This window comes from Equus caballus, chromosome 22 (assembly GCF_041296265.1).
Source record: "Equus caballus isolate H_3958 breed thoroughbred chromosome 22, TB-T2T, whole genome shotgun sequence".
In the NCBI taxonomy this organism is placed as follows: Eukaryota; Metazoa; Chordata; class Mammalia; order Perissodactyla; family Equidae; genus Equus; species Equus caballus.
This window is the reverse complement of record NC_091705.1, coordinates 40285381-40308096: the sequence shown is the minus strand read 5'-3', so window position 1 is coordinate 40308096 and position 22716 is coordinate 40285381. Positions and strand designations below refer to the sequence as shown.

The following is a 22716-nucleotide window of genomic DNA, read 5'->3' as shown; positions in this document are numbered from 1 at the left end:
ACCAGCATCGTGATCAACACCTGCGACCAGCCGGGTAGCTGTGGGTGAAGGCAGGGAGGGCCCTGCCCCATGGATCTTCCAGGGGCTGGGGAAAAGGGAGAGTGAACACCGCAAAGAAATGCATTTCAGATGGCGAGACGTGCTAGGAAGGAAGGAAACAGGTGCTGCGAGAGAGAACATTAGACAGGTTCCCCAGGGAAGGCCTCTCAGAGGAGGTGGCCCTCTCCTGCCCCAAGCGTGCTAGACTGTTCCTTCCTTTACTCCCAGAAGGGTGAGCTCCTTGCTGCTCTTCCCCATGAGAGTTCTGGATAGTGATTGTCTCATTTTGTCTTCCTTCCTCCTCGTCTCCGTTCCTTTCCCCACCTCCTTCCTTTTCTCTCTCCCACCCCCTCCCTCCCTTTCTGCCCTTCTGCCTTTCTCTCTTCCTTTTCTCTTTCCTTCCTTTCTTTACATACCAAATTGCTCTTATTAAATATATGTAGGATATAAAAAATAACAATACAAATGAATACCGTGCACCCGCCGTCGAGTTTACAGAGAAAGAACATAGCCATTCCTCTGAGCTCCTCTGCCTTTAAAAGGATTTATCTGGAAACCTTTCAGTTATGTTTCTTTACAAGAAGACTTTTAAGATACTTTCCTTTGATACTATCATCACAGCTAAAAATGAATAATTCTTTATTATCATCAACCTCCGTGTTCCGATTTTCAACTGCCTCATTAATGCCCTAATTTTTCTCTTCACGGTTTGTGTGACTGGATCCAGGGCAGGCCCACACGCTGTTGGTGTCAGGATGTGTTTCCTGTTTCTTTCATCTGTCCGTGCCCCCTGCATCTTTGTCCTCAGGCCGTCTTTACTTGAAGAAGCCAGGCAGTTTGCAAAGTCTGGGTTTTGCTGATTGCAGCCCCGTGGTGTCATCTAAACGTGTTGCTCTGCCCCAGTATTTCCTGTAAGTCGATAGTGAGATAGAAGCTGGATCAGATTCATTTAGGTGTTTTTGGCAAGACCACCTCCGTAGGTGGTGGTATGTTCCTCCGTGAGGAGGCGCAAGGGGCCTGCTGGTCGCTTTTCTGCGTTGTTCTCAGCATGATGCTGGATGCCTGGATCGAGCGTGTAATTTTGAATGCATTCTCTTTGCTCCCACCTTAGAGTGATGTCCTGAATTTTGTGTTTGTCACTTCCTTTTCTATATAGTTTTACCACGTTTTTGAGTTTGCATGCTTCTGTACTCTACGTAAATAGAATCATGCTGTAAGAAGTTTCCTGTAACTTGCTTTTTCCTTCTCCATTCTGTTCTTGAGATTCATTTCTTGTCTTTGCTGTAGCTGTATCTTTTCCTTTTTTCTCCTCTGTAGTATTCCATTCTGCAGCTCATTTATCCATTCTGCTGATGGTGGACATTTGCTTGTTGCCAGGTTTTCCCCTTTGCTGTTATAGACAGTAGTTTCTGGAATGGTCTTTCTCTATTTCTGCTGTATGCGCACAGAGGAGTTTCTGTAGGGTGATCCTGCAAGTGGAATTGCTTGGTCACTGGGCATACTCGTCTGCCGCTTTGGTAGACAGCACTAAATTATCCTCCAGGGCAACAGTACCGTTTATAGTCCTCAGCACATGGAAGGAATTGCACGGCTCGACGTCCTCCCAATGTTTGATACTGTAAGACTTCTAAACTGTTTTGCGTAGCTCACGTGTATAAAATGGTATCTTTTGACGAACAGAAACTTTTAATTGTAGTTAAATTTATTTTCTGAAAGGTTTGAGCTTTTTGAGTCTGGATTGGGATGGTGCTACCCAAAATGTGTCATCGGACTGGCAGCCACGGTGTCACTCGGGAGCTTGTTAGCAACACAAATTCTTGGGCGCTGCCTCAGCCCTGCTGACTCAGACACTAGGAGTGGGCCCGGCAATCTGTTTCATAAGCCCTCCACGCGATTGTGATGCTGCTCCAGTCTGGAGTTCTGGTTTTGGAAATCTTTTCCTACCCTAATGTCATACAGAGCTTCTCCCATATTGTCTTCCAAATGTGTTATAGTCTTACCTTTCACCATAAGTTTGTGATCCACCTGGAATTGATTTTTGTGTCCCGTTGGAGGTAAGGTTCCAATTTCAGTATTTTCCATATGGATTACTAGTTATCCTGGACCGTCTATTGAGAAGTCCATCTTTCTCCACTGTCATCAGTCCATCGCAGTCATAAATACCACTTCCATGCCTCTTGCTGGTCTGTCTTGTCCCCTAGGTCAGTGTGCCCCCCCACAGCAGTTAATTACAGCGGCTCCGTAGATATTACTGATTTCTGCTAGGTGCGTTCACCAGCTTGTTATTCCCCAGAAGTGGCTTGCCTTTTCCTGGCTTTTTGCTTTTCTGTGGACACATTAGAGTCAGCTTATCAGGCTCCACAGAAGGGCACTGCATCTTTAGATCAACTTCAGATCACTGCACCTCTACCTCAAATGGAGGAAAACGGACATGGTACAATATTGAGTTTTGTGGAGTTTTTCTAGAACCTGTTCAAGGTCACCTTTCGTAACAGAAGAAAAGGTCGAGCCACCTCTCACGGGGGCTTGCCATTGTGCCCAGCCACCGACCCTGCCACATGGCCTGGGATGCGCCTCACGAGCTCGCGATGGCCCCACCACCCACGTCCCTCCTCGGAGTTTGGGGGCCTCAGGGGCTGGAGCCCAGGGTTGAGGGGTTGGAGCGCTTGGGTCGGAAAGGCTGACTCTCCCGTCTCTGAGCGTTCTGGTTTCCGGAGGATCTACTGCTCTGAGAACCTGCCTCCCACAGGTCCTTTCACGGGCAGTTTCCAGCCAGGGCCCAGTGGGCGTATGACATGGGCTCAGAATAGAGATGTTCACAAATGGAGAAACGATTTATCCCCCTTTAAGTTGGACTGAGTGGAAAATGAAGGTTTAGGGCTCCAGATTCCATCGTGCTTGTCCCAACCCCCTTCGCTGTGTGGTTCCATACACCCGCTGCGGGTCACGCTTGGTGCCAGGCGCCCTGGGGGGCCTGGACCTCGTGGGCCATCTGAGCCAGGATTCCACTAGTCAGAGAAGGAGACAGGCAGGTGACAATGTGACCAAAAGCTCAGAGACGCTGGCTTCTCCCTTCTGACAGCAAAGTACCATCTCTCGCTGTTTCTTTCGGGGTCTGCTCTACAGAGACAAGCATCACAGTACTCCGTGTTTGCCACAATGAAGTCAGCGCTGGTTTGCCCCTTCTCGGAACCAGGGTTTGTTCACTCATTTGTCCCTTCTTTCCTTTAGTCATTCATTCATCCAGTAGCTATTTGTTGCTCTCTGCTAGGGACACCGCAGTCAGCAGAAAGGCTTGGGGTCCCTGCCTTCATCGAGCTCACAGTCTAAGCCCAAGTGATAAACTGGGTGGAGCCAAGCGCTCTGAGAAAAAGCAAAACAGAGCGGAAGGGAGAGAGAGTGGTGGGTGGCATGAAGGCTTGCTGTTCCAGGAAGGGAAGCATCCTAGAGGGGGTGACATTTGAGCAGGGATCTCAATGAGAGAGCTTTGCAGACATCTAGGGAAAGAGCATTGTAGGTAGAGAGAACAGCAAGTGCGAAGGCCCTGGGGTGTGAGTGTGCTTGCTGTGTTGAGAGAGTAGGTGGAAGGCTGGGGAACTAGAGGAGAGTGAGGAAGAGAAGTGCATGATCTTCGATCTTAAAGGAGTGGCCTTTCCTGAGGCCAAGTGGGATCCCTGGGTGCCAGCAGCAGGTGGGTGCTGGCTGGTGGTTCGGGAAAGTCCATCAAAACAGACTTCTCACTAGGAGGCCAGCAGGTGTCCGTGGCACCCAGGCTTCTGCTGTGGATGGTTGTGGTCTGGCAGCCACTCACCCGTCACCCTCTGGGATAACTTGGATTTCCCCATCAGACAGGCTCCTGACAGTGGAGGCTAAGAGAGTTATATTTCCTTTGAAGGGAGGGTGCTTTGTGTGCCCTGCAGATGGCCGCCAGAGCCCCAGGCCAGAATCAGACTGACACACGGAAGGCTTGGATTCCCTTAGGTCTAGAAACACGGGCTGTGATGGTTTTATGGGGAGTGAGTTGAAGTGTTCCTCTCCTGCTGGAGAATATTGCCAACAGGAGCCAGCAGGGAGCGTCCAGTCACACCTGGGGAAGCCGCCGCCTCTCCCTGAACGCCAGGCAGTGGCTCTGTCTTCAGTCTTGGATACCCTGGCCTCACCTCACCTTTTAGATCTCTACCCCGGGCTTGGCACAGTGGTCCCGAGGGGGCCAAGCCACTCTGCTGCTTCTTCTCATCCTCCCTGGTGAACTAGAGTGAGCAGCATCGATGTTAGCTCACCCCCTTTTTTCTTGGCTTACTGTACGGGTGATTTCTACCCTGATGAAAGCCAGTGTCTCCCGAGGACCAGCCTTTGTTCAGAGCTGCCTTCAGAGAAGCAGGTTCTGGTTGCCAGATGTCAATTGCAAAAGAATTTCCATCTTCAAGTTGCTCGAGCCGGACTGTGTAGGTTTGAATCCAGGCTCTGCTACTTAGTAGCTGAATAACCTGGCTATGTTACCTCGTCTCTCTGTGCCTCAGTTTTGTCATCTGGAGAATAGGGACAGTCACTATCCTACTTCGTGGGGTTACTGTGAAGATTAAATAAATATATGCAGTGTGCTTTTCTGTTCTCCTAACTCTATAGCCTCAAGGCCCCAGGAACAGGACAGGCCAAGAGACTCGCTGAGGGTACAGGGGGGTGCACGTGGCTGGCACTCGCTTGTTTGTGTTGCTGATGACGCAGGGCTCCCATTCTGCCCTGTCCTCTCTGGTCCAACTACCGTCAGCTTGGCCAACAACTTCCCACTAGGGTCTCAGACCAGCTCCTGGAGACCATTAAAAGCCAGACCTCACTGGGCAAATTCTGGTTAAATCCAGTCAGTTAGGGGTTTGTGTTTCATTCGTTCGCTCAGCCATTCCTCCATGAAATTTTGGCTGAGCACGGGCCGTGCACTCTGTCCTGGGTGCTGGGGATGTGGCAGTGAGCGAGAGATGAGGTCCCTGCCCTCGAAGGGCTGTTACAACCCCCGGAGGGGTTGACGTTACAATGTGGTGGGCTTCAAGATACAGTGTCCTTGTAGCCTGAGCCATGCTACTCCCTCCCCAAAACAAGATCCATCACCACGGCAACCATTTGCCACTGAAAGGCTGTGTCCATGCTCACGTACCTGCGGGGTCCACCCTGATCATCTGATGCTAAGCTGCTGTGAAAGCTGGCGCATGCCACTGGATCTGTTGATGCGCCGTAAATGTGAAGGCATGGGGCCTCGTAGAAAGTGTCCACCAAATGTTGTGCATCGGGCTGGACACACATGTCCTTTAGGAACTGTGGAGATGAACTGGGCCACCTGCCTCCCGTCTTTCCAAGAGGCATCCCGTGTCCAGGCCTGGAGGAGCAGCCCTCCGCCTCTGCCCTCAGGCCCTGCCCCTGGCCCCTGGGGAATCCTGCTGCGTGTGGATTTGGATTTCTGAGTCATGAAGTCTAATGGTGGAGGGGGATGGGAGGAGGATGCTGGGATTAAGGCCTAGAAAGCTGAGTTTGGGGACATGACATATTGTGTGTTGCTTGACCAGCATAGGGTGGGTGTGTCTCCCTGGAGGCTAGCTCAGGACCTCCTCCGCCTCCTCAGGGCTTGGCACCTTCTTGGCTGCAGGCTGCTCTGCCCTCCCCATCTGCCAACGACATGCCCTCCTCCCAGTTAGCACCTTGGCTTCTTACTCGAAACCAGAGTCTCAGAACTGCCATGTTTACTCATCCCGAGAGCTGGGGACAGTTTGGGACACCATGAGGCATTTTTCTCGTAAACTCCGAGGTCTTGCTGGTAAGATGTCTGGGTGGCTGGGGCTGTACAGGCCTGCTGCCTGGGCTGGCTTCCGGGGGCCTCTGGTTTGCAGAGTGCTGGTGACTCAGAGGCCTGCTCTGCACATCGCCGGCCCAGTGCAGCCAGCACACGGTGCGGGGACCTGGGAGGGGCCCCCTCTCTGCAAGATGTGAAAATGCATCTCTGAGAGCAGGCCGACCTCAGACCCACCCACTCCACAATGCAGAAATAGCTTCAAGGTGAAAGTGCTCTGGTGAGGGGGTTAGCTCCTGTCCGGTCCATTCAGTCTGTTAACCGGATGTCCTGTGTGGTGGGCTAGTACCTAGTAACAACAGTAATAGAACAGCCGCGAACACTGTTAGCTTGGCGTGGTGCCAGCTGTCTCCACTGCACATCTTTCTGGAGACACATTATTAGTCCCATTTTACAGAGGGGGAAACTGAGGCTCAAGAAGCTGAACGATTGGCTCACATTCCTTCCATGACTGTGAAGTGCTTACCATGTGCCACCCACTGTCAGAAGCCCCAGCCCTGTGTTGACTCACTGATTCCCTCTGAAATGAACATTCCCTCTAAAACTGTTGGCATCATTATTGCCCACATTTATAGGGGAGGTGCAGAGCGGGCCGGAGTTCCCCTCCAGTCCTCGGAGGACGCGGCGGGCTGGGATCCCGATCTGAGCAGTCTGGCTCCCTGCGCCTCTGCCCCCGGCTGTGAGCCGCTCACCCGATCCCCAGCTCCTGCACCCAGCGGTCCGTGGCCCCCGCCCTCAGACACATGCAACCTCCCCCGACACAGAGAGGCTGCGTGTGAGCTCGGCGGAGGGTGGGGAAGGAGAGGGGCTGTTGGGGGAGGAGCCCAGGCTGCGCTGGAGGCTGGATGCGGACAGAGACAGGATTCAGGTGCAGAGCAGAGAGCAGGGCCTTCCCGGCACGAAGCCAGACCATCTGAGGGTGTGGCGGGGACGTGGGGCCATAGGAGCCACGGCTGCTCCTTGTTCAAACCCTGGGACCCCCACAGACCAGCTGTAGGACCTTGGGCTGGTCACTTCCCCTGGGCTGCTTCGTTGGCAGATGCTGGAGGGGAATGTGCTCTGGCTGAATGGTGCTTAGGGGGCTGTCTTAGCTCAGGCTTCCATGTCAGACTTCCATGGATGGGGGGGCTTAAACCACAGAAATCGGTGTCCTCACTGCTCTCGGGGGGCCGGAAGTGCAAGATGAGGGGGCCAGCGTGGTCGGCTTCTGGTGAGGGCCTGCCGCAGAGGGACGCCTCTTGCCATGTGGCAGAGCGAGCGAGCAAACCAGCTCCAGGGTCTCTTCTCTATGGGCACTGACCCAGCATGAGGACCCCACCTCGTGGCTCATCTAACCCCAATTGCCTCCTGAAGGCCCCTTCTCCAAATACCATCCAGCCGAAGGTTAGGGCCTCAAACAGAGCAGTTTTGGGGACATCGTTCCATCCACAGCAGGGGCTGTGCAGGTGGAAATTCTGATCAAGGGGCCGAGAGTGGGGTTAGGGCTCTGTCTGCACATCCTGGGAGAGTTAACGTCCTTTAGGGATACCCAGGGTCGTGTCACACACGCATGCACACTCACAGCCTTTGAGTTGAGAGCGCAGCGCCATGGCAGGGCCTGAGTCACTTGGAGGAATTTAGGGCTGGGTCTGATCCCTGCTCGGACCCGGTGGAATTTCTTTCCAGGCAGCTAGTGGTTTCTCTTGCCTGTGAGCCTGGAAGCGGGGCTGGGTGGCCTGGGGGGTCCTGGCTTATTTTGCTGTCACTCACCCCACCCCACAAGCCCTTGGCTGAGCCTGGAAGGTGGAGGGTGGAAGGTGAAGGTGGAGGGTGGCTAGCCGGCACTTGCCTCCCCCTCCTCAGGCTGGTGTTGGGGGGGTGGCTTGCCCAGGGCTGGGCCCCATGGCCAGGGCTTGCCAAGTGCACGTGGGGACAGGCCTACACTTCTGGGGAGTCAGTCTGCAGGCCAGTCAGTTCTCACGACGAACGGGGCTCAGGGACTCAGGAGGGAGGCGGACGTGTTGAAACCTTCTTGGGGAGGGGAATTTCAAGACAGAGGGGACGGTGTCGTGGGAGGGGTCGTGAAGGGCCAGGGGGCCTCCTTACAGGACGTGGGCTTTGGAAATGTGTGTGGGGGGTGTGGTTGTCTTTTTTGGGGGGCGGGGGTTGTGCTGTGAGCTGGTCGTGACATCTTGTGGGAAGGCATCGAATGACCCAGAAAGTGAATCTATGGGAAGGTGAGGTGGAGGCCGGGCTGGATGATTCAGTGACCACCCAGTGAATCCTCTCCGGGAGCAGGGCCTTGCTGGTTGTTGAAGGAAATGTCTCGTGAGGTGGGCAGGGGGGTCGGGAGCTCCTCCGAGAGGCCACGAGGAAGTTCTGTGTGGTTCTGTGACTTGAGGAGGTGGCTGAGGAGGGGAACGCTTCCTGCTGCTCCAGGCTTCCACCTGCTGCTGCCCTGGAGGGTCTGACCCCTGCCCCCAGCCTCCGTGCCATCTCTCACAGATAAACAAGGATAAATAAACTCAATGCTGTAACGTAAATGTTTGGTTTGTTCCTCCAACCCCCAAAGAGAAAGATGGCTTCCCAAACAGTGAGGTATTTATTTTATCATCTCATTTGCGGTCACGGGCTGACTTGTGGGTTTGGATCACTGTTTCTTTCCCGAATGTCAACTCGGGGGAGTAACAAGTGCTTTTTCTTTTTCTTTTGCTTCTGTTTTGTTTAAAAAAGAAAAAGCAACTTATTTTGCCGTGCTGGCTTTGTGGCTGATGCCTCTCTGCATCAGAGGTTTGGGGTCGAGGCCGCGATGAAACGGCGGAAGGACCAGGAAGCAAGCCGCGGTTTGCTCAGAGCACGCTCCTGCCTGTGGTCGCTACCGGAGGAGCTGTGGTTGCTTGACAGGAGAGGTGCAGCTCAGCTGCCTGGAGTCAGAAGAAGTGCTGCCGAACGGGAGGGGAGGACAAGGAAGAGGGGTCAGCTCGGCTGAGGGGACAGTAGGCTAGTGCTGCCTTGTAGGACAGCTTAGCTTGGAGAACGTGGACCAAGTGGAGAATAGAGAAGGGAGCGTGCTCTGCAGTGGCTGGAGGGACAGCAGTACTTTCACTGTAGACCCATCACACGGAACATACCTTAGACCATGCTCATTCCCATCAGCTCCATGACACAGATGCACACAGGCCTTCCCGTCTAGTTCCATCTCTTTTAAAGACGCTTGCCTGTGCCCTCAGAAGGCTGGAAGCTGGTTCTATTAATTTGTCAAGGTGACAGATTCTTGGGTCTGTGTTTTTTTCTGTATTTTATCTGTTGACACCTGTGCTTTCACGTCAATGATCAATGTCAATTAATCAGTGAACCACTTCCACTCCATAACCTAAATTATCATCTAATGCACAGACTAGTGGGGCGATCCATGGATTTATGCCTAGGGTTGTAAAAACGCAACATCGCTGTGTATGTCTTCAGCTCTAGCCTCCTAAAAGACAACAAAATGGGGCAGTGATTCTAGGACCCTGTCTTAGGGAGGGTTGTAGGTGTTACCTGGGTAGCATACGGTAACTCTTGATGTCCACCTCCATGTCACTAACAACTGACCAGAACAGTTACACGGATCAGTGGAACTCGCTTCCTGTTTAAATGCGGAGGGAAATAGAATTGTGGTCTTGGTTACAGGAGAGGACTGTCTCGGACTTGTCTTGGACTCCTTCCTCATCTTTTTCTCTTGCTCTTCCATCTTTCTTCTTTAAGGGACCATGTTGCAGAGTTAATAAACACCTGCCAACAAGCCAGCTGTATCATCTCATTTGATTCTCACAGAAACCATGCCAAGGAGATGTTCTTATCTCCATTTTGTGTGGAAACTGAGGCTCAGTGAGAGGCTGTGAGGCTTACACAGATGTACTGACAGAGCTTTTGTTCCAAGTGTTTCTGATGCGAATCTGCATTTTAACCCAGTTCCAGGGCAGCCTGAAGATCTTCCGAATGTGGGAGGCCCTGGCCTGGGGCCGCATCTTGGCTCTGCCCAGTGCCAGGGGGCTGCTCCTGCACAAGTCACTCCGTCTTTCTCTGCCTCAGTAGGTTGACCTGAGAAATGGACATCACGCCACCAACCCCCCGAGACAGCTGTGAGGATTGAACAGGACATGTGAACAGTCGCCTGCAGAGGAGGATGGTTGGTGGGGGCTGGGTCTCGAGTTGCATTTGGGGTCTTAGTTGAATTAAAACAGGCCTTTCCTCTGCCTCTTTTGCCTCTCTCTTCAACCAAGAAACAGACAATGAAGGAGTGAAACTTCATGACTAAACAGGAAGCTGCACCTACAAGGCCGCAGACAAACCCATCAGCTTGGCGCTTCATGAATTCTCTGAACTCTTGATGAGGGGCGGGGCATGGAGGCAGAGCCGGGCTTGGCCACTTGAGTTCCGGCCTTTTGGGTCCACTGAGACCCATTGTCCAAGGCCCCGTGTCCTGGCCAGCTGGTCCCTGGGGTTCCACCTCACTTTGGATCGCTGCTCCAAGGATGTGACCTTGGGGCTGTGCGTGCCTCCTGATACCTACTAAAGGCTCCTTGAGTGAGTAGATGCGGATAAAGTGAAAACATCTTGGCCATCACAGCACCTTGGAGCTGTCTTTTCTAGGAGTAACCACTGAGCCAAATGGCCTACCTTAATTTCCGACAGGACCACCTGCTGTTTGGGGGGGCCACCTGGGGCCCCAGCACAGAGGCAGGGAGCTGGAGGGGGCCCGGGCAGCGATGTAGACAGGAGGTGGTAGAGGCTGTTAGTTTCCGGATATATTTTGAGGGTAGATCCAGGAGCATTTGCATATGGAGGGGATGTGGGCTGTGACCAAGATTGACCTGGACAAGCGGAAGAAGGGAGTGTGTTTCCTGTGACGGGAACTGCAGGCACAGGGCTGGGTGGTGGCAGTGAGGACCAGGACATTGGTTCTGGCCATTTAAGTTTGAGACGCCCAGTGGGCAGTTAGATAGCTAAGTCTGAATTTCAGGAGGTGGGCTGGATGGAAGACATTCATTTGGGCCGTTGTCGGGGTACAGGCGCTATTTTAAGGCCCTGAGTGAGTGATCTGACAGTGCCTTCTGCTCGTGGGTTTGCAACAAGTCAATGTATAGAAGAGACAGGCCAGGCCTTAGAGCCGCGGGCACCTGGAATTTTGGGGAGTGGACCTTTTTGCTTCAGGAGATGGCCTGAAACACGGGTCCAGACTGTGTTTACAGCCGCTCCTGAGGCCGAGAGGGGAGGTGCTTATTTCGTCCTAGGCTGCAGCAGCCTGTGACAGACCCCACCCAAGCCCAACCAAAACAGCCCTGCTGGAGCCCAGCCTTTGGGAGTTCAGGTCTGTAAGTGCGGAAGCGCTGGAAAGATCTCATTAATGCGCATTCTCTGCTTTGGAGCTGAGGTTTCAGAGAGCTCACATCTTTTCCTGAAAGAGCATCCTGGTTTACTTACTGAGGCTAATAAAGCTACGTGGAGTGAAAACTGGGTCACTGCCTGCTGGAAATTGAGCCCAGAAGATGTTTCTATGTCGGGCTCTCAAAACAGACTCCAGCCTTGTGATTTGCCCATTCAAAGGAGATGGAGAGAAGAAGTGTCTGGAACGCTGTGGGGCTGACACAGCCATAGAGGGGAGTTCACTGTTACTTAAAGTCGAAGAGAAGGTGTGGTATCACAGAATGGCTTGTGGAGAGACCGCTCATGTCTCCTTCTTAAACGCCTTCCCTGCTCTGATTGGTCAGGGGTTGTAAAAAATAGTAAGATTTTTCGTTCTTGACCAAAAAACCAAGGAGACATGTGCAGTCTTGATCTGCGTGCCCGCTGAGGCTGCGCGTCTAGTAGGAAGGAAGGAGGCGGTCAAGTTGAGCGTTTGTAAAAGCCTGAGCGAGGATCCCATTTGAGTGGATCCTGACTGTCTTTGGCTGCAGCGGAAGCCAGCGTTTTTATTTTCTCTTTTTGCGTGGCCATGATTTGAAAGTCCATGACATACCAGCAGTGGGGCAAGCTTGTTTTGTCCAGCTTAGAAAAACCAGAAATCCCACTAGAATTTCGCCAATGCGCTTTCACCTCAGGTCCCCACCTCTTTGCACAGAGCCCCTCATCTCAGTGATGATTACTCTGGTTTTGGGTTAATTCTGGCGCAAATGTTATGATGATACAGAATTTGGGCTTAAACTACAGCCAGAGGGTTAAGATCTGCCCTGGGTTCCGAGTGGCCCGGGGTTAAGAGAGATTTCATTAAAGGGATGGTGTTAGCATGAGTTGGAAGCATAATAGAGGTCGAAGGTGATTTTTCTTCTCAAAAATGGTTTTGCAAATCTTTTTCAGAGCTGATAGACACACACCTTAGCTGGATACAAAACATATTATGAAACAGAATGACTGTGATCTTTGATCCGAGAAATCAGAGTGAAAGGTAATTGAGATCTTCTGCCTCTCCTGTTGTTTTCCAGCTGTGTGTTTCCTTAACTTGACATTTTTTTTTCGTATAAGAAAACTTTACAACCTGGAGGCCCTCTTTCCTCGTTTTCTAACCATCCTCACAGACACCATTTCCTGCTCTTAAGGGCTGGGCCCCACCACTTCTGAAGTGGACACCCTTGGGGGACCCTCCCGAGAGTCTCTGTGAGGCCGGAGCTCAAGGTGGGGGCGGGGAGAAGGGGGGTGAGGCTCTGGGAATTTGCATGCCCTCCCAGGGCCCCATCCGTGCGTCTCAGGAAGAACGCAGCAATGCCACGTCCACCCCATTTAAGTTCTGCTCCTGCGCTGTACCAGCTCCTTCTTGGTTTTGCAGACTTTGATTGGCGTATCCCGCTAAGGCAGGTTCTCTGTCAATGGTGGGGGGTTCCGCCTTGGGGAATGAGAGAGAGCAGGCAGATCAGAAAACCCGAGGAGCGCCCTGTGCTTGGGTGATTTCTGGTTTTGATCTCCTTGCCTCGAAGCTCCAGCTCTTCCCAGGGGCTCTCCTGTGCACTTGGGAAAGCCTGAACCCGCTGCCTGGTTTCTGGCTGTGAAACCAGCCGCTGGAACTGGGGTGGAGCCGCGGTTTTTCCGCTGAGCTCAGCGGAGCCCCTCCCCTGACTTCAGGCAGCCGATCCACCTTAACTGACTTGGATTCTGGGCCAGCGCAGGTGTCGGGGGCTCTGGGTATAGACTCCACGTGGGACAGTGTGCATGTCACTTGACCTTCCTGTGCCTCAGCTGTTATTTAATCCTCGGCACGCTCTGATTGGACTAAATGCCCACCAGCCAGCCTCAGGACTGCTGGGTTGCCTGCCTCCTGCCGTCTGCCCAGCTCGCTGGGCTGTGGCTTTTGAATGGTCCTTAGTGAAAGTGGGCTCATTACATCACACTGATGGCGCACTCTGAAAACCCAGTGAAAATAACCAGCAGAAGCCACGCGCATTAGCACACACAGCAGAGCTGACATCCTAGAAGCCTGTTTCCAGTGGGCGGGGCCTGCCGACACCTCCCAGCATCAGCGGGAGCCTTCTAGGGGAGGGTTTCTCTAGCACATTCTCCAACAGGGACTCTCAACACTGTCAGCAATCAAAGGCAACAGTAATACCAGCGAACATTTGCTGGACGCCCAGCAGGTGCGAGACTCCCTCCCGAGGGCTTCACTTCCCAGGAATCAAGACAACAAAAATGCGACTGAAATCTCAGTGCCCAGAGTCTAAGCCGCTCAGAGAAGTGGTCAAAGGCCTTTTTCAGTTGCTTCCTTCCTCCCTGATGTAAGAACTTGGCGGTGCTCCTGACCTTGCGGGGCCTGGGAACTTGGGGGAGCTGGCTCAGGCCCTCAGGGCGCCCATCAGGGGCTCTTCAGCCCACCCACGGCTTTGGGCTACAGGCCTATCGGAGGGATTTTTGTCCTTTTCACTGAGCTTTTGAAGTCTGGCCCCTCTGGAAAGCTCCTCTCCAGGGTTCTCAGGCACCCCCCGCCCCCAGGCATGCGGGACGGCTGGGAGAGGATGAGAGGCTGGGAAGATCCTTAGCTGGGGACAAGCAGAGCCCTGATACCAAAGTCATAGGGGACGGCCCCGGGCCTGTGCCCACCTTCCCTTCCCAGCCCCTTCCACTCCTCATGGGGAAAACAGGCCTCTTGCTCTGAGATCAGCTTCGGCCTGGAGTCCACTCCTGGCCGTCAGAGCAGCTGGGCTGGAAGTGCCCCCAGAGCAGCTCGTGTGCTCTCCGCTTCAGCCGTCCTGGGGTCCAGCCGTCACCTCCTGCCCTACGCGTGGGTCTCGGCAGTGGATTGAGCGAGGTGTGCACGCAGGAGGGTGGCGGGTGGGCCCTACGCCCCCTGTGGTCTCAGGCTCTGAGCTGGCCTAGAGCGCACAGCCTCCCCGAATCCGGTCCAAGCCTGAGGAGTGGCCTCTGAGGCTGGCCCCAGGCCCTCAGGCCCCAGTGGGCACGCACGCACATGGTCTAACCGAATTCTAGAAAACATGCTTGAGGTTTGGGAGGGAAGCGGGGAGGGGGCCCATCCTCTCCTTCCTGTTGCTTCTTTCTCATCTCAGAGGATTAAGCTCCCAAGTCAGCCTTTAAGGGGAAAAGCCCTACAGTCAAAATCATCCTTGAAAGTCTCTTAAATTGAACCTAAAGTTTGTCCGTGTGTTTTGCTGTGTGTAACCCTGAGCAGCCATCCTCCTGCAAGCTGAAGCTGGAGAACCTCTCAGCTGGGCTGGAAGGGAGGTGGCCTGCAGGTGTCTGAGCCTTCAAGTGAACCAGAAAATTCCTGGGGCAGAGTGGGATGCTAACAGCCATCAATTCAGTTTTTAGAAATTTAACACTAAGTCAACCCAGAATGGTTTGGTGAACAATGCTAGTAAGAGGTGTTGGCTTCGCCAGATGGCCACCCCCAAAAAGTAGCTGAAGAAAACACTCTGCTTTCCTTTCCGTTTTTGCCATTGATCAGCAAACGACATCACTCAGGCCAACTCTGGCCCCTGGCCTGTTTTGGTTAATAAAGTTTTATTGGTACACAACCATGCCCATTTGCTCATATGTTGTTTATGGCTGCTTTCTTGCTAAAAAACACAGAGCTGAGGAGTTGAGTAATAGGCCATATAGCCCACAAAACTGAAAATATTTTTATCTGGCCCCTTACAGAAAAAGTTTGTTGAATCTGAAAAGAAGATTCTCTGCTTTTTATGACTGCAGCCATTTTTATTAGAAGAATTATATTTTTTCTTGTTCATTTGTAACACCTCTTTGTATATGAATGACCCTTTGTCATATATTCTGGAAATATTATGTCACAGATTTCTTTTTTAAAGTTTTAAAGAGAAACAATTTGAAATCTGTCCATCTTTTCCTTTCTGGTTTCAGCCTTAGTTGTCAGGCTTAGAAATCACCCTGAGGCTGTAAACAAGTTCATCAGTGTTTTCATCACAGTGCCTCCCTCTAAGGGTAATAAAAGGTCAGAGGTGCGTGTGGCAGACCCAACACCACTGGCCCCAATTCTGTTGTGAGAAAGTGATGCTCAGTGACCACCTTAACCACCAGGCACCCGGCTGCCTCCGCTGTTGACGTAGCAGAGGCTGCCCTTGCCTTCTCCTGGCTCACACCGAGAGACACCGAGGATCTCAGGGCCCCGGAACTTCACAGCACAGTCTCTCTACCACTTGTGCAGCCACACGGTGTCAGTGGCTACACGGGTTAGTGAAATGGCCCCGGGCTCAAATCCTGACGCCTTCCCTTCACCTGCTGTGGAAAGTGACTGCCTGTCTCCATCTCCCATCTGTAACACGAGGTTTGGTGTGAGAAGTAACTTCGTGCTGAGTCCAGTGTCTGGCGCTTAGTTAGCGCTCAATAAATATGAATGGCGTATATTCCTGTGTGGAGAAAGGTGACCAACAACCCATTTGTCAGTTGGATGAAAGAGGAAAATCAGCTTCCCTAAACCAAGAGGTCGAGGCTGGTGGGGTGGGGTCCTTGTGGTGGACTGAGATGCATGCGTTGGGCACCTGCTGTGTGCATGGTACGGTAGGGCTATGGGTGACTCAAACAATCTGGCGCAGGAGGGGCAAGCAAAGCATTCTGCGAATTCAGTACTTGCTTCTGGAGGGAGTGGAGGCCCCATGGTAGGAATGACATGGCGTCCAAAGAAGGTGGTGTTCGGGGAGGGGCTATTTTGAGAACTGCATGTAGCCCAATTTGGGAAGAGGTGGGAGGAAAGGTGCAGAAGCTGGTGTAGGATAGATGCTCAAAAGATCTGTGGAATGAATAAAATGTTGGTGGTAATAATGCAGAATGGTCGTTCAGTACTCAGACCTCGGAGCAGACCCGGGGGCAGATCCCAGTGCTGGCAGTCACCTGAAGCTCCTGAACTCCTTTCCGAGCTTCTGTTTTCCCATCCATTCATACGTGTTAGTGAGTACTTCCCACGTACGACAGCGCTGTTTAAGCGCTGAGGATACAGCGGGGAGACAAGAGCACAGATGGAGCACCAGCCATTGAATTGCCCGGAGCTGGTAAGGGGAGGAGATTGCCAGAGCAGCACAGCTGTGTTGGGAAGGGGACCTGCAGGTTGCAGCCAAGGCAGGCTTCCCAGAGGAGGAGACTGTGTATGAGCAGAGCCTTGAATGAAGTGAGGGAGGAAGGAGAGCAGCCAGGGCAGAGGCTGTGAGGCGCGAGCTGGGCATGGCCAAGCGCAGAACGGAAGCCATTGTGGTTGGCATGCAGTGAGAGAGGGGGAGGGTGGCAAGAGGCGAGGTCACCGCAGGGGCAGGACCAGATCGCCAGGGCTCTACGGAGGCAGGTCAAGGATGGGCCCAGAGCGGAGTGTTTGGATAAGGGGGGTCTTAGGCATGCAGAGGGGCAGAGCGAGCTGGAGAGACTGAAAATGTGAGAATGAGGTGGCGACAGGGCTGAGTGGGCAGACCCTCCTCCTAAAGGACCAAAGATGGGGAAGGACCAAGGGAGAGGTTGCATGGTGGACGTCATGGAAGTGATCGGCCCGTTTTCAGGCAGCGGTGGCTGCACTGGAGTTGCTACCACCCAGCTGGCGTTTCTGAACTGGAACTTTCTCCTCCTTCACAACCAGGGGAGCAAGCTGTGAGGTTTCAGAAAGAGAAGCTTCCTCTACCCAGAGAGGTTTCACTGGGGACCGAGTGGGCCTCCCTGCACAGCCGCCTGCCCGCCCCGGCCTCGTGAGGTCTGAGTGCTTAGCACTCGCTGCGTTTTCCAGATGCCTCTATTTGCTTCTGCCCGAAAGCAGCTTTAGGGAACCAGGACTGTTTTCATGCACAGGGAGGGGAAAGCAGGCTCTGTGGGCTTGACAGGTCGCCCGGCGTCCGTGTCCCCACCCCGCCCCCGCCGCAGCACTGAGCAAGCGCAGAGAAGGGAAACGACCCTTCCGTGAGGGCTGCACTGCCAGCATCTCTGCCCACCGGCTATTTTTAGAAGCCGAGGCTGTGGAAAGTTTCCACTGAGGATCGACTCCTCTCGTTTCCCAGGTCGAGAAAACAGGAAGCCTTTCCGAATCCGGGCTTTGAAAAGCTCCGCGTGAAGCTGTGCTGACCGCCCCCACCGCACCCCCTCTGCTTTCACTGGGCCTCCCCCCTCACACAGGGCCTGGCAGGGGGCGCAGGGGGTCGGTCGGGGGCGGAGAGGGGCTGGGGGCTGCCATTCTTCCTTGCTTCCTGGTTTAGGGCCCCTGGGAGTCAGCTGGTGCCTGGTACACAGTAAGTGCCCAGTTAATGCTGGTTAGCTGAATATGGGAACTCATCCTGAGTTCTTATTTACGGATCCATTCCCACTCTTCGGAAGTGTTTTTTATTCTAACATAGGTTCTCATACATTCACATACATGTATCATATTCTAATACATACTTCTCCATGAGCCCACACCCGCTGTACGCTGGGCACTGTGACCACTTGTCACTTGTATCATCTCATCCTAGCTCCTCAGCAACCCTAGAAGGAGGGTGATAGTTTTATACACAATTTACAGACGGGGAAACTGAGGCACAGAGCAGTTATATCACTAAGGCAGCGTTCAAGCGAGGAAACGGCAGAGGTGGGATCCTAACCCTGGCCATCTGGCTCCAGAACCCGAGCTCTGGCCTAGCACACGCCTTCAGCCTGCAACTGAGGAACAGAGCGCTGTCTTACTGGCTTCTGACACAAAACACAGCCCTGAGTTCAGAGCGTGGGGGTGTCACTGACCATTGCAGCTGACGCCGGTGAACACCATTCACCAGGTGCATGCTGGGAGCCTGTGTGGACATCGACGCCTGACAGCCTCACAACAGCCCTAGAGGCCACACACTATTGGGATTCCCTCTTCACAGACGAGGAAACTGAGGCACAGAGGGGCCAAGTCATACCGCCAGTGTCGGGAGGGAGCCGAGTGGCACCTGGCTTATCCAGCTCGGGCGCAGCTGTGCTCTCTCTCTGCTATTCTGGGGGTGGCCGGGGTTTTCCAGGAAAAAGCACCCCAGACCCAGGAGGGCCCCGCTGGAACGGGGAGAGACTTGGGGCAGAGCTCAGCAGCTAACCCTCACCGCGGAGGGTCCGTCTCTAACCTTAGGGTGAGGCTGAGAGGAGAAAACCACGGATGAGGAGGCTGTGGGAAGAATTCAGCCTCAGAACCAGGACAGGGAGATTAGTCCACAGTTGCTGGGGCCCCAGGGCCTCTGCCCCTCTCCTCCTGCACCTCGGGGGCCAGTGAACACAGTCCACCTGCAAAACCAAAGGTGTCCACACCCCACCCCCATCCCACCCCCCCGCCTCGGGCTGGGCTGCCAGTGATGGCGACTTCTTCCCAAGACTGTTGGAAGGAAGCCTTTTGCAAGAGCTCCTATTCTAAGGTCTTATTGCCTTGATGGCAGGAATCAGTGCCCTAGAGAGGTAGCCCGAATGGGAGAGGCTAGCTCGCTTCTTGACGCCAGTGGCTGGGATTGCCATCTTGGTTCCCTGCTAGGAAGTCCACTGGGGTCAGGGGTCTTTTTGGGGTCGAGGGTGACTGAATTTGCCCCACTGAGGACACTTTCTCCTTTGGAAGACTCACAACGTGATCCCTCACCTGTGGCGGCGGGGGGGGGGGGGGGGGGGGGGGGGGCGGGGAGGGGTCCTGGCTGTGCTGAGAGACTGTGTTTGCATGGATGGCTAGTCTGTGCCTGCGGCAGCCCCCCACACTCTCTTTTAAAGGCCCCTCTTTAGAGAGCTCTACATCTGTGGGTCAAGAAAGTGTGTGTTCGTCCTGTAGTCGGTATTTCTGGATGTCATCATGATGGAAGGAGTTAAGTCTACAGTAGAGAGCGTGCAGCGCGTTAAAAAAAAAGATAGGGTGTTACTTAAAACATGCCCCAGGGCCCAACTCCATTTCTGCCGCAATTTTTTAAAGTTACCATTTGGGCGATTTTTGCTAACAAATCCATAGCCGAAGATTTTATCGTCCAGGAAACAAAAAATAGTCACAACATAGGAAGGCACTTCTGGTGTTAAAAATTGTCAAATGTATTATCTTAGGGAATGAAAACCTGTTTTAAGAAGTAGCCCGATTGTTTTGGGTTCTAGAAAGCTAACCTGATCCGTGTTTGTGGAGCCCCCTCACTGCCCCCGACTCTCTCTTCTTTCTCTTTTCTTTTGTAGTTAATGAAATTATCAGGAAGGAGTTTTCAGGACCTCCCGCCAGAAATCAGACGTAGAAGAAGCCATTAGCAAGACACCTTCTGTAGCTGACCCCTCGGAGCCTTCCACTGCCCCCACCTCTGTTCCCTTTACTGTACGTCTCCTGGCCTGGAGCCCACACGCGGGACATGTTCTGGCAGGAAGCTGACTCTCAATTCAGGAGCTCGCCACCTCCCTCTGTAAACACCAGAGAGAACACTCTGCCTTTTGATTTTTGATTTAAATCCCAAAGAGCATCTCGGTTGACCTTAAGGGTGTCCCATCCACACCTTAAGTGCCTGCTGATCAAACACACATTCTGAACAAGACAGCACGCTGGACCACGCCAAGATGGAGTGACCGGAGCCCCGGGGGCCCGGGCTGGGGTGGGGCAGAAGAGGTGGGCACTGTGATTAAACGGCAGCCCTGCATTCCTTTTTCCAGGTCCCAGATACAGCCCCTGGACCTTTTGAAGGACAGGCATTCTCAAAGAGAGCACCCACCCACCCAAAGAACTGGGCCCAAGAGTCTGGCTCCCAGGCTGAAGAAACGCAGAGAAGCCGGACCGGCATCCTTGGGCATCGCCTATACTCGGCCACAGCTAAAGCTTTATTTTTCACTTTTCTCCTTCGGAAGCAAAACTGGCCTGTACGAGATCCCCTGTTAAAACTTCTCGGCGTTAAGTTATGACATGTGTACACAATTGTTGTATTTCTCTCTGCTTCCAAAAGCTGGCCAGCTGCTCTTCCCCCGCAGCGCGCACGGACTGGAGCAGGTACCCGGGCGGCAGGGCGCGCTGGCCGCCGCAGCGCTGCAACCTAACAGCTTTGTGATGTTCCCGCTTTCTTTCTTCCTAACAGCCAGATTGCTTTTCCCATAAAGTAGTTGAGAATCTCAAGCATGTGCATTGAATTTTGAGAAGGAATGGCAGAAAGGCTAAAGCAACCAAAAAAAAAAAAAATGGTGTTTTTGTTAAGTGAAACGGTGTGCGATGAGGTGGTTGGCAGGCTTCGGTGTTTCTGAGCGATTCCCTGGTGATAGAGGAAAAGGGCTGAGTTTCCTCTCTGGCCTAGGCTCAAAGTGGGACACTCAAGCTCAGGATTTGGCCCCAAAGTCATTGGTGGTTTTTCCCTGAACCCATTTAAAGCTCCCCTCGGCCGCATGACCTGTCTGCGTTCGCTGCCTCGTCCAGCACAGGAGTCGTCTGGGTAGATGCAGACGCGCTCCCGCGCATCCCTTAGTTTGAATGAGCTCTGCTCAGACCAGCTGTACGGTATTCGTGATTTCTACCCCAGTTGTTTCTCCCCACTGGGCACCCCCAGAGTCCTCCAGAGTCTTTCCCTTTGGATGCAAGCAAATAAAACCTCAAAGTTCTTGGCAGGTGAGTTTTTATCACACAGACGTGTGTCTGTTGCATTTGTTGACACCCCAGGACAAGCCGGAGACTCTTTTTCAGCGGTTCAGCTGCTTCTCCAGTAATCGGCACAGAGCGTGGGTATCCCTCGCGCTCTTCCCGGGCCGACCTCAGAGTGATGTCTCAGTCACACCTGCTGGGCAGAAGGCCTGAGAAGAGCATCGTGGCCGTTAAGGGCCCACTGGGGGTTTTCTAAGTCCTGGCTTTCTCATCAAGGTGACCCAGAGTAGAACCTCCCTGAGAGCTGGGCCAGGAGCACAGGTCTTGGTGGCCATGGCCTGGCGTGTTTGGTGCTCCCGAGAGAGGACAGGATGCCCTGGTGGGGCCGTTGCACCCTCCTGTATATAACCTTTTGGTCGAGACCTAGCATTTATTTCCCCCCAACAGCAGGGGACCTCTCTTCCACCCACCCCAAGCACAGAGTTTAGCAAAGTTCTTTTAAACAAACGGAATGCCAGTAAGAAGTTGAGCGCTCCTGCAAAGCTTCTGGGATGGCAAAATTCTTCCTAATAAAAAGTTTGCTGTACAAGCGGCTTTACCTAAAGGACTTTCTCTCCAGCCACGTTGGCTTCACCCGGGAAGAGCTAGTGTCTGGTGAGCGATTCGTTCTCGCTTGACCTGGCTGGGAACCATCTTTTGCACATGAGAGAATTTGGCTTTTCCTCAGTTATCTGAATGTTTTACCCAAATGCCTTCCTGCTATTGTAGCAAAGTCGCTCAGCTTCATTGTGCATGGGGTGAAAAAGGACTAACTCATTTTCATCAATCTTCTAACCAGGTTAGTGAAACGGGCCTCCTGGTAGTTCAAACTCTGTACATATATGTGTACGTGTGTATGTGTACAATACACACACAAACGCTCTTCTTCTAAGACATCCTAGCTGGATATTATAGGAAGCACTTTCATAAACAACTATACCAAATAGCAAAGGAAAGAGAAACAGAAGCATTAGTTTTGAGACATAAACAGGCAAGAGAAAGTGTACTAGGAACCGACAGCTATCAAGAAAGTTTTGTCAGTAACAGATGCCAGGAGGAAATGTTGCCAAGAGTAACTGCTTGTGAAATATTTTCAGTATGGGAAGAGGCAATAAGATCCTCTAAGAGAAGGAGAAAGTACCGATGTCTAAATGGTAAGGCTGTGTGTGTTACACGTGGTAGAAGGATCTCAGGTTGAGGTTTGCACTTGCTACATCGAGGAGATGTAAATACGTCGCACTTCCAGCAGAAATCTACCATGTCGCTGAATGTAGTGTATTTCCAAAGTTTGCAAGCCTTCCTGTATTGTACAAAAATACTGCTGCTTGATAATATATAATAGCCATCCAAATTAATTAGTATGTTATTAAATTTTATTTTCTTATCTGTATTTTTATGCTTTTTATCTGTCCTCAAGATATTGCACCCCTGTTGGAATTAGAAAATATTTATAAATGGTCAGAAATCTTTTTTAAGTGTCTCTTTTTACATATATGTTGATGATTTTTTCCCCCTCGAGAAATGATGTATTCTTGAAAATTTGTTAATCATTCCAGGAAAAAAAAAAAAAAAACCCCCACCTCAGCACCTGTTAGTCACCAATCTCCCAGGAGAACGCATCTCCGGAGAAAGGAGGGGGCTGGCTTTGTGGAAGAAGGAACCACCCGTTTCATGGGAATGTTCCTCATTTTCTTCAGCTCTGAGCCTGGATCTTGTCACTTAGGACAGTTGTGTTGTAAAGTGCTGAGAGCCCCCAAATACGAGCTCTAGAAGGTGATTTTGAATTTTAACACACCATCTGTGTTGTAATGTGATTCTAGAAGAGTTCCTGTTCACAGAA

The 22716-nt window shown here is 52.5% G+C and overlaps 1 protein-coding gene across 7 annotated transcripts in view; it reads left to right on the top strand.

The window, feature by feature from the left end:
- NFATC2 (nuclear factor of activated T cells 2) overlaps positions 1–22456 on the top strand; it is a 156900-nt gene extending 134444 nt beyond the window's left edge. For 4 of the 7 annotated variants that reach the window (XM_005604786.4, XM_005604783.4, XM_005604787.4 and 1 more), the window contains exon 10: positions 19466–22456. In XM_005604786.4, the coding sequence (XP_005604843.1) occupies positions 19466–19521 (56 nt within the window). In that variant the 3' untranslated portion in view covers positions 19522–22456. Of the gene's footprint in view, positions 1–12193; positions 12282–19465 lie in introns of all 7 variants that reach the window. The other 3 variants (XM_070247049.1, XM_023626754.2, XM_023626756.2) reach the window with 2 other exon arrangements.
- The last annotated feature ends 260 nt before the right edge of the window (positions 22457–22716 follow it).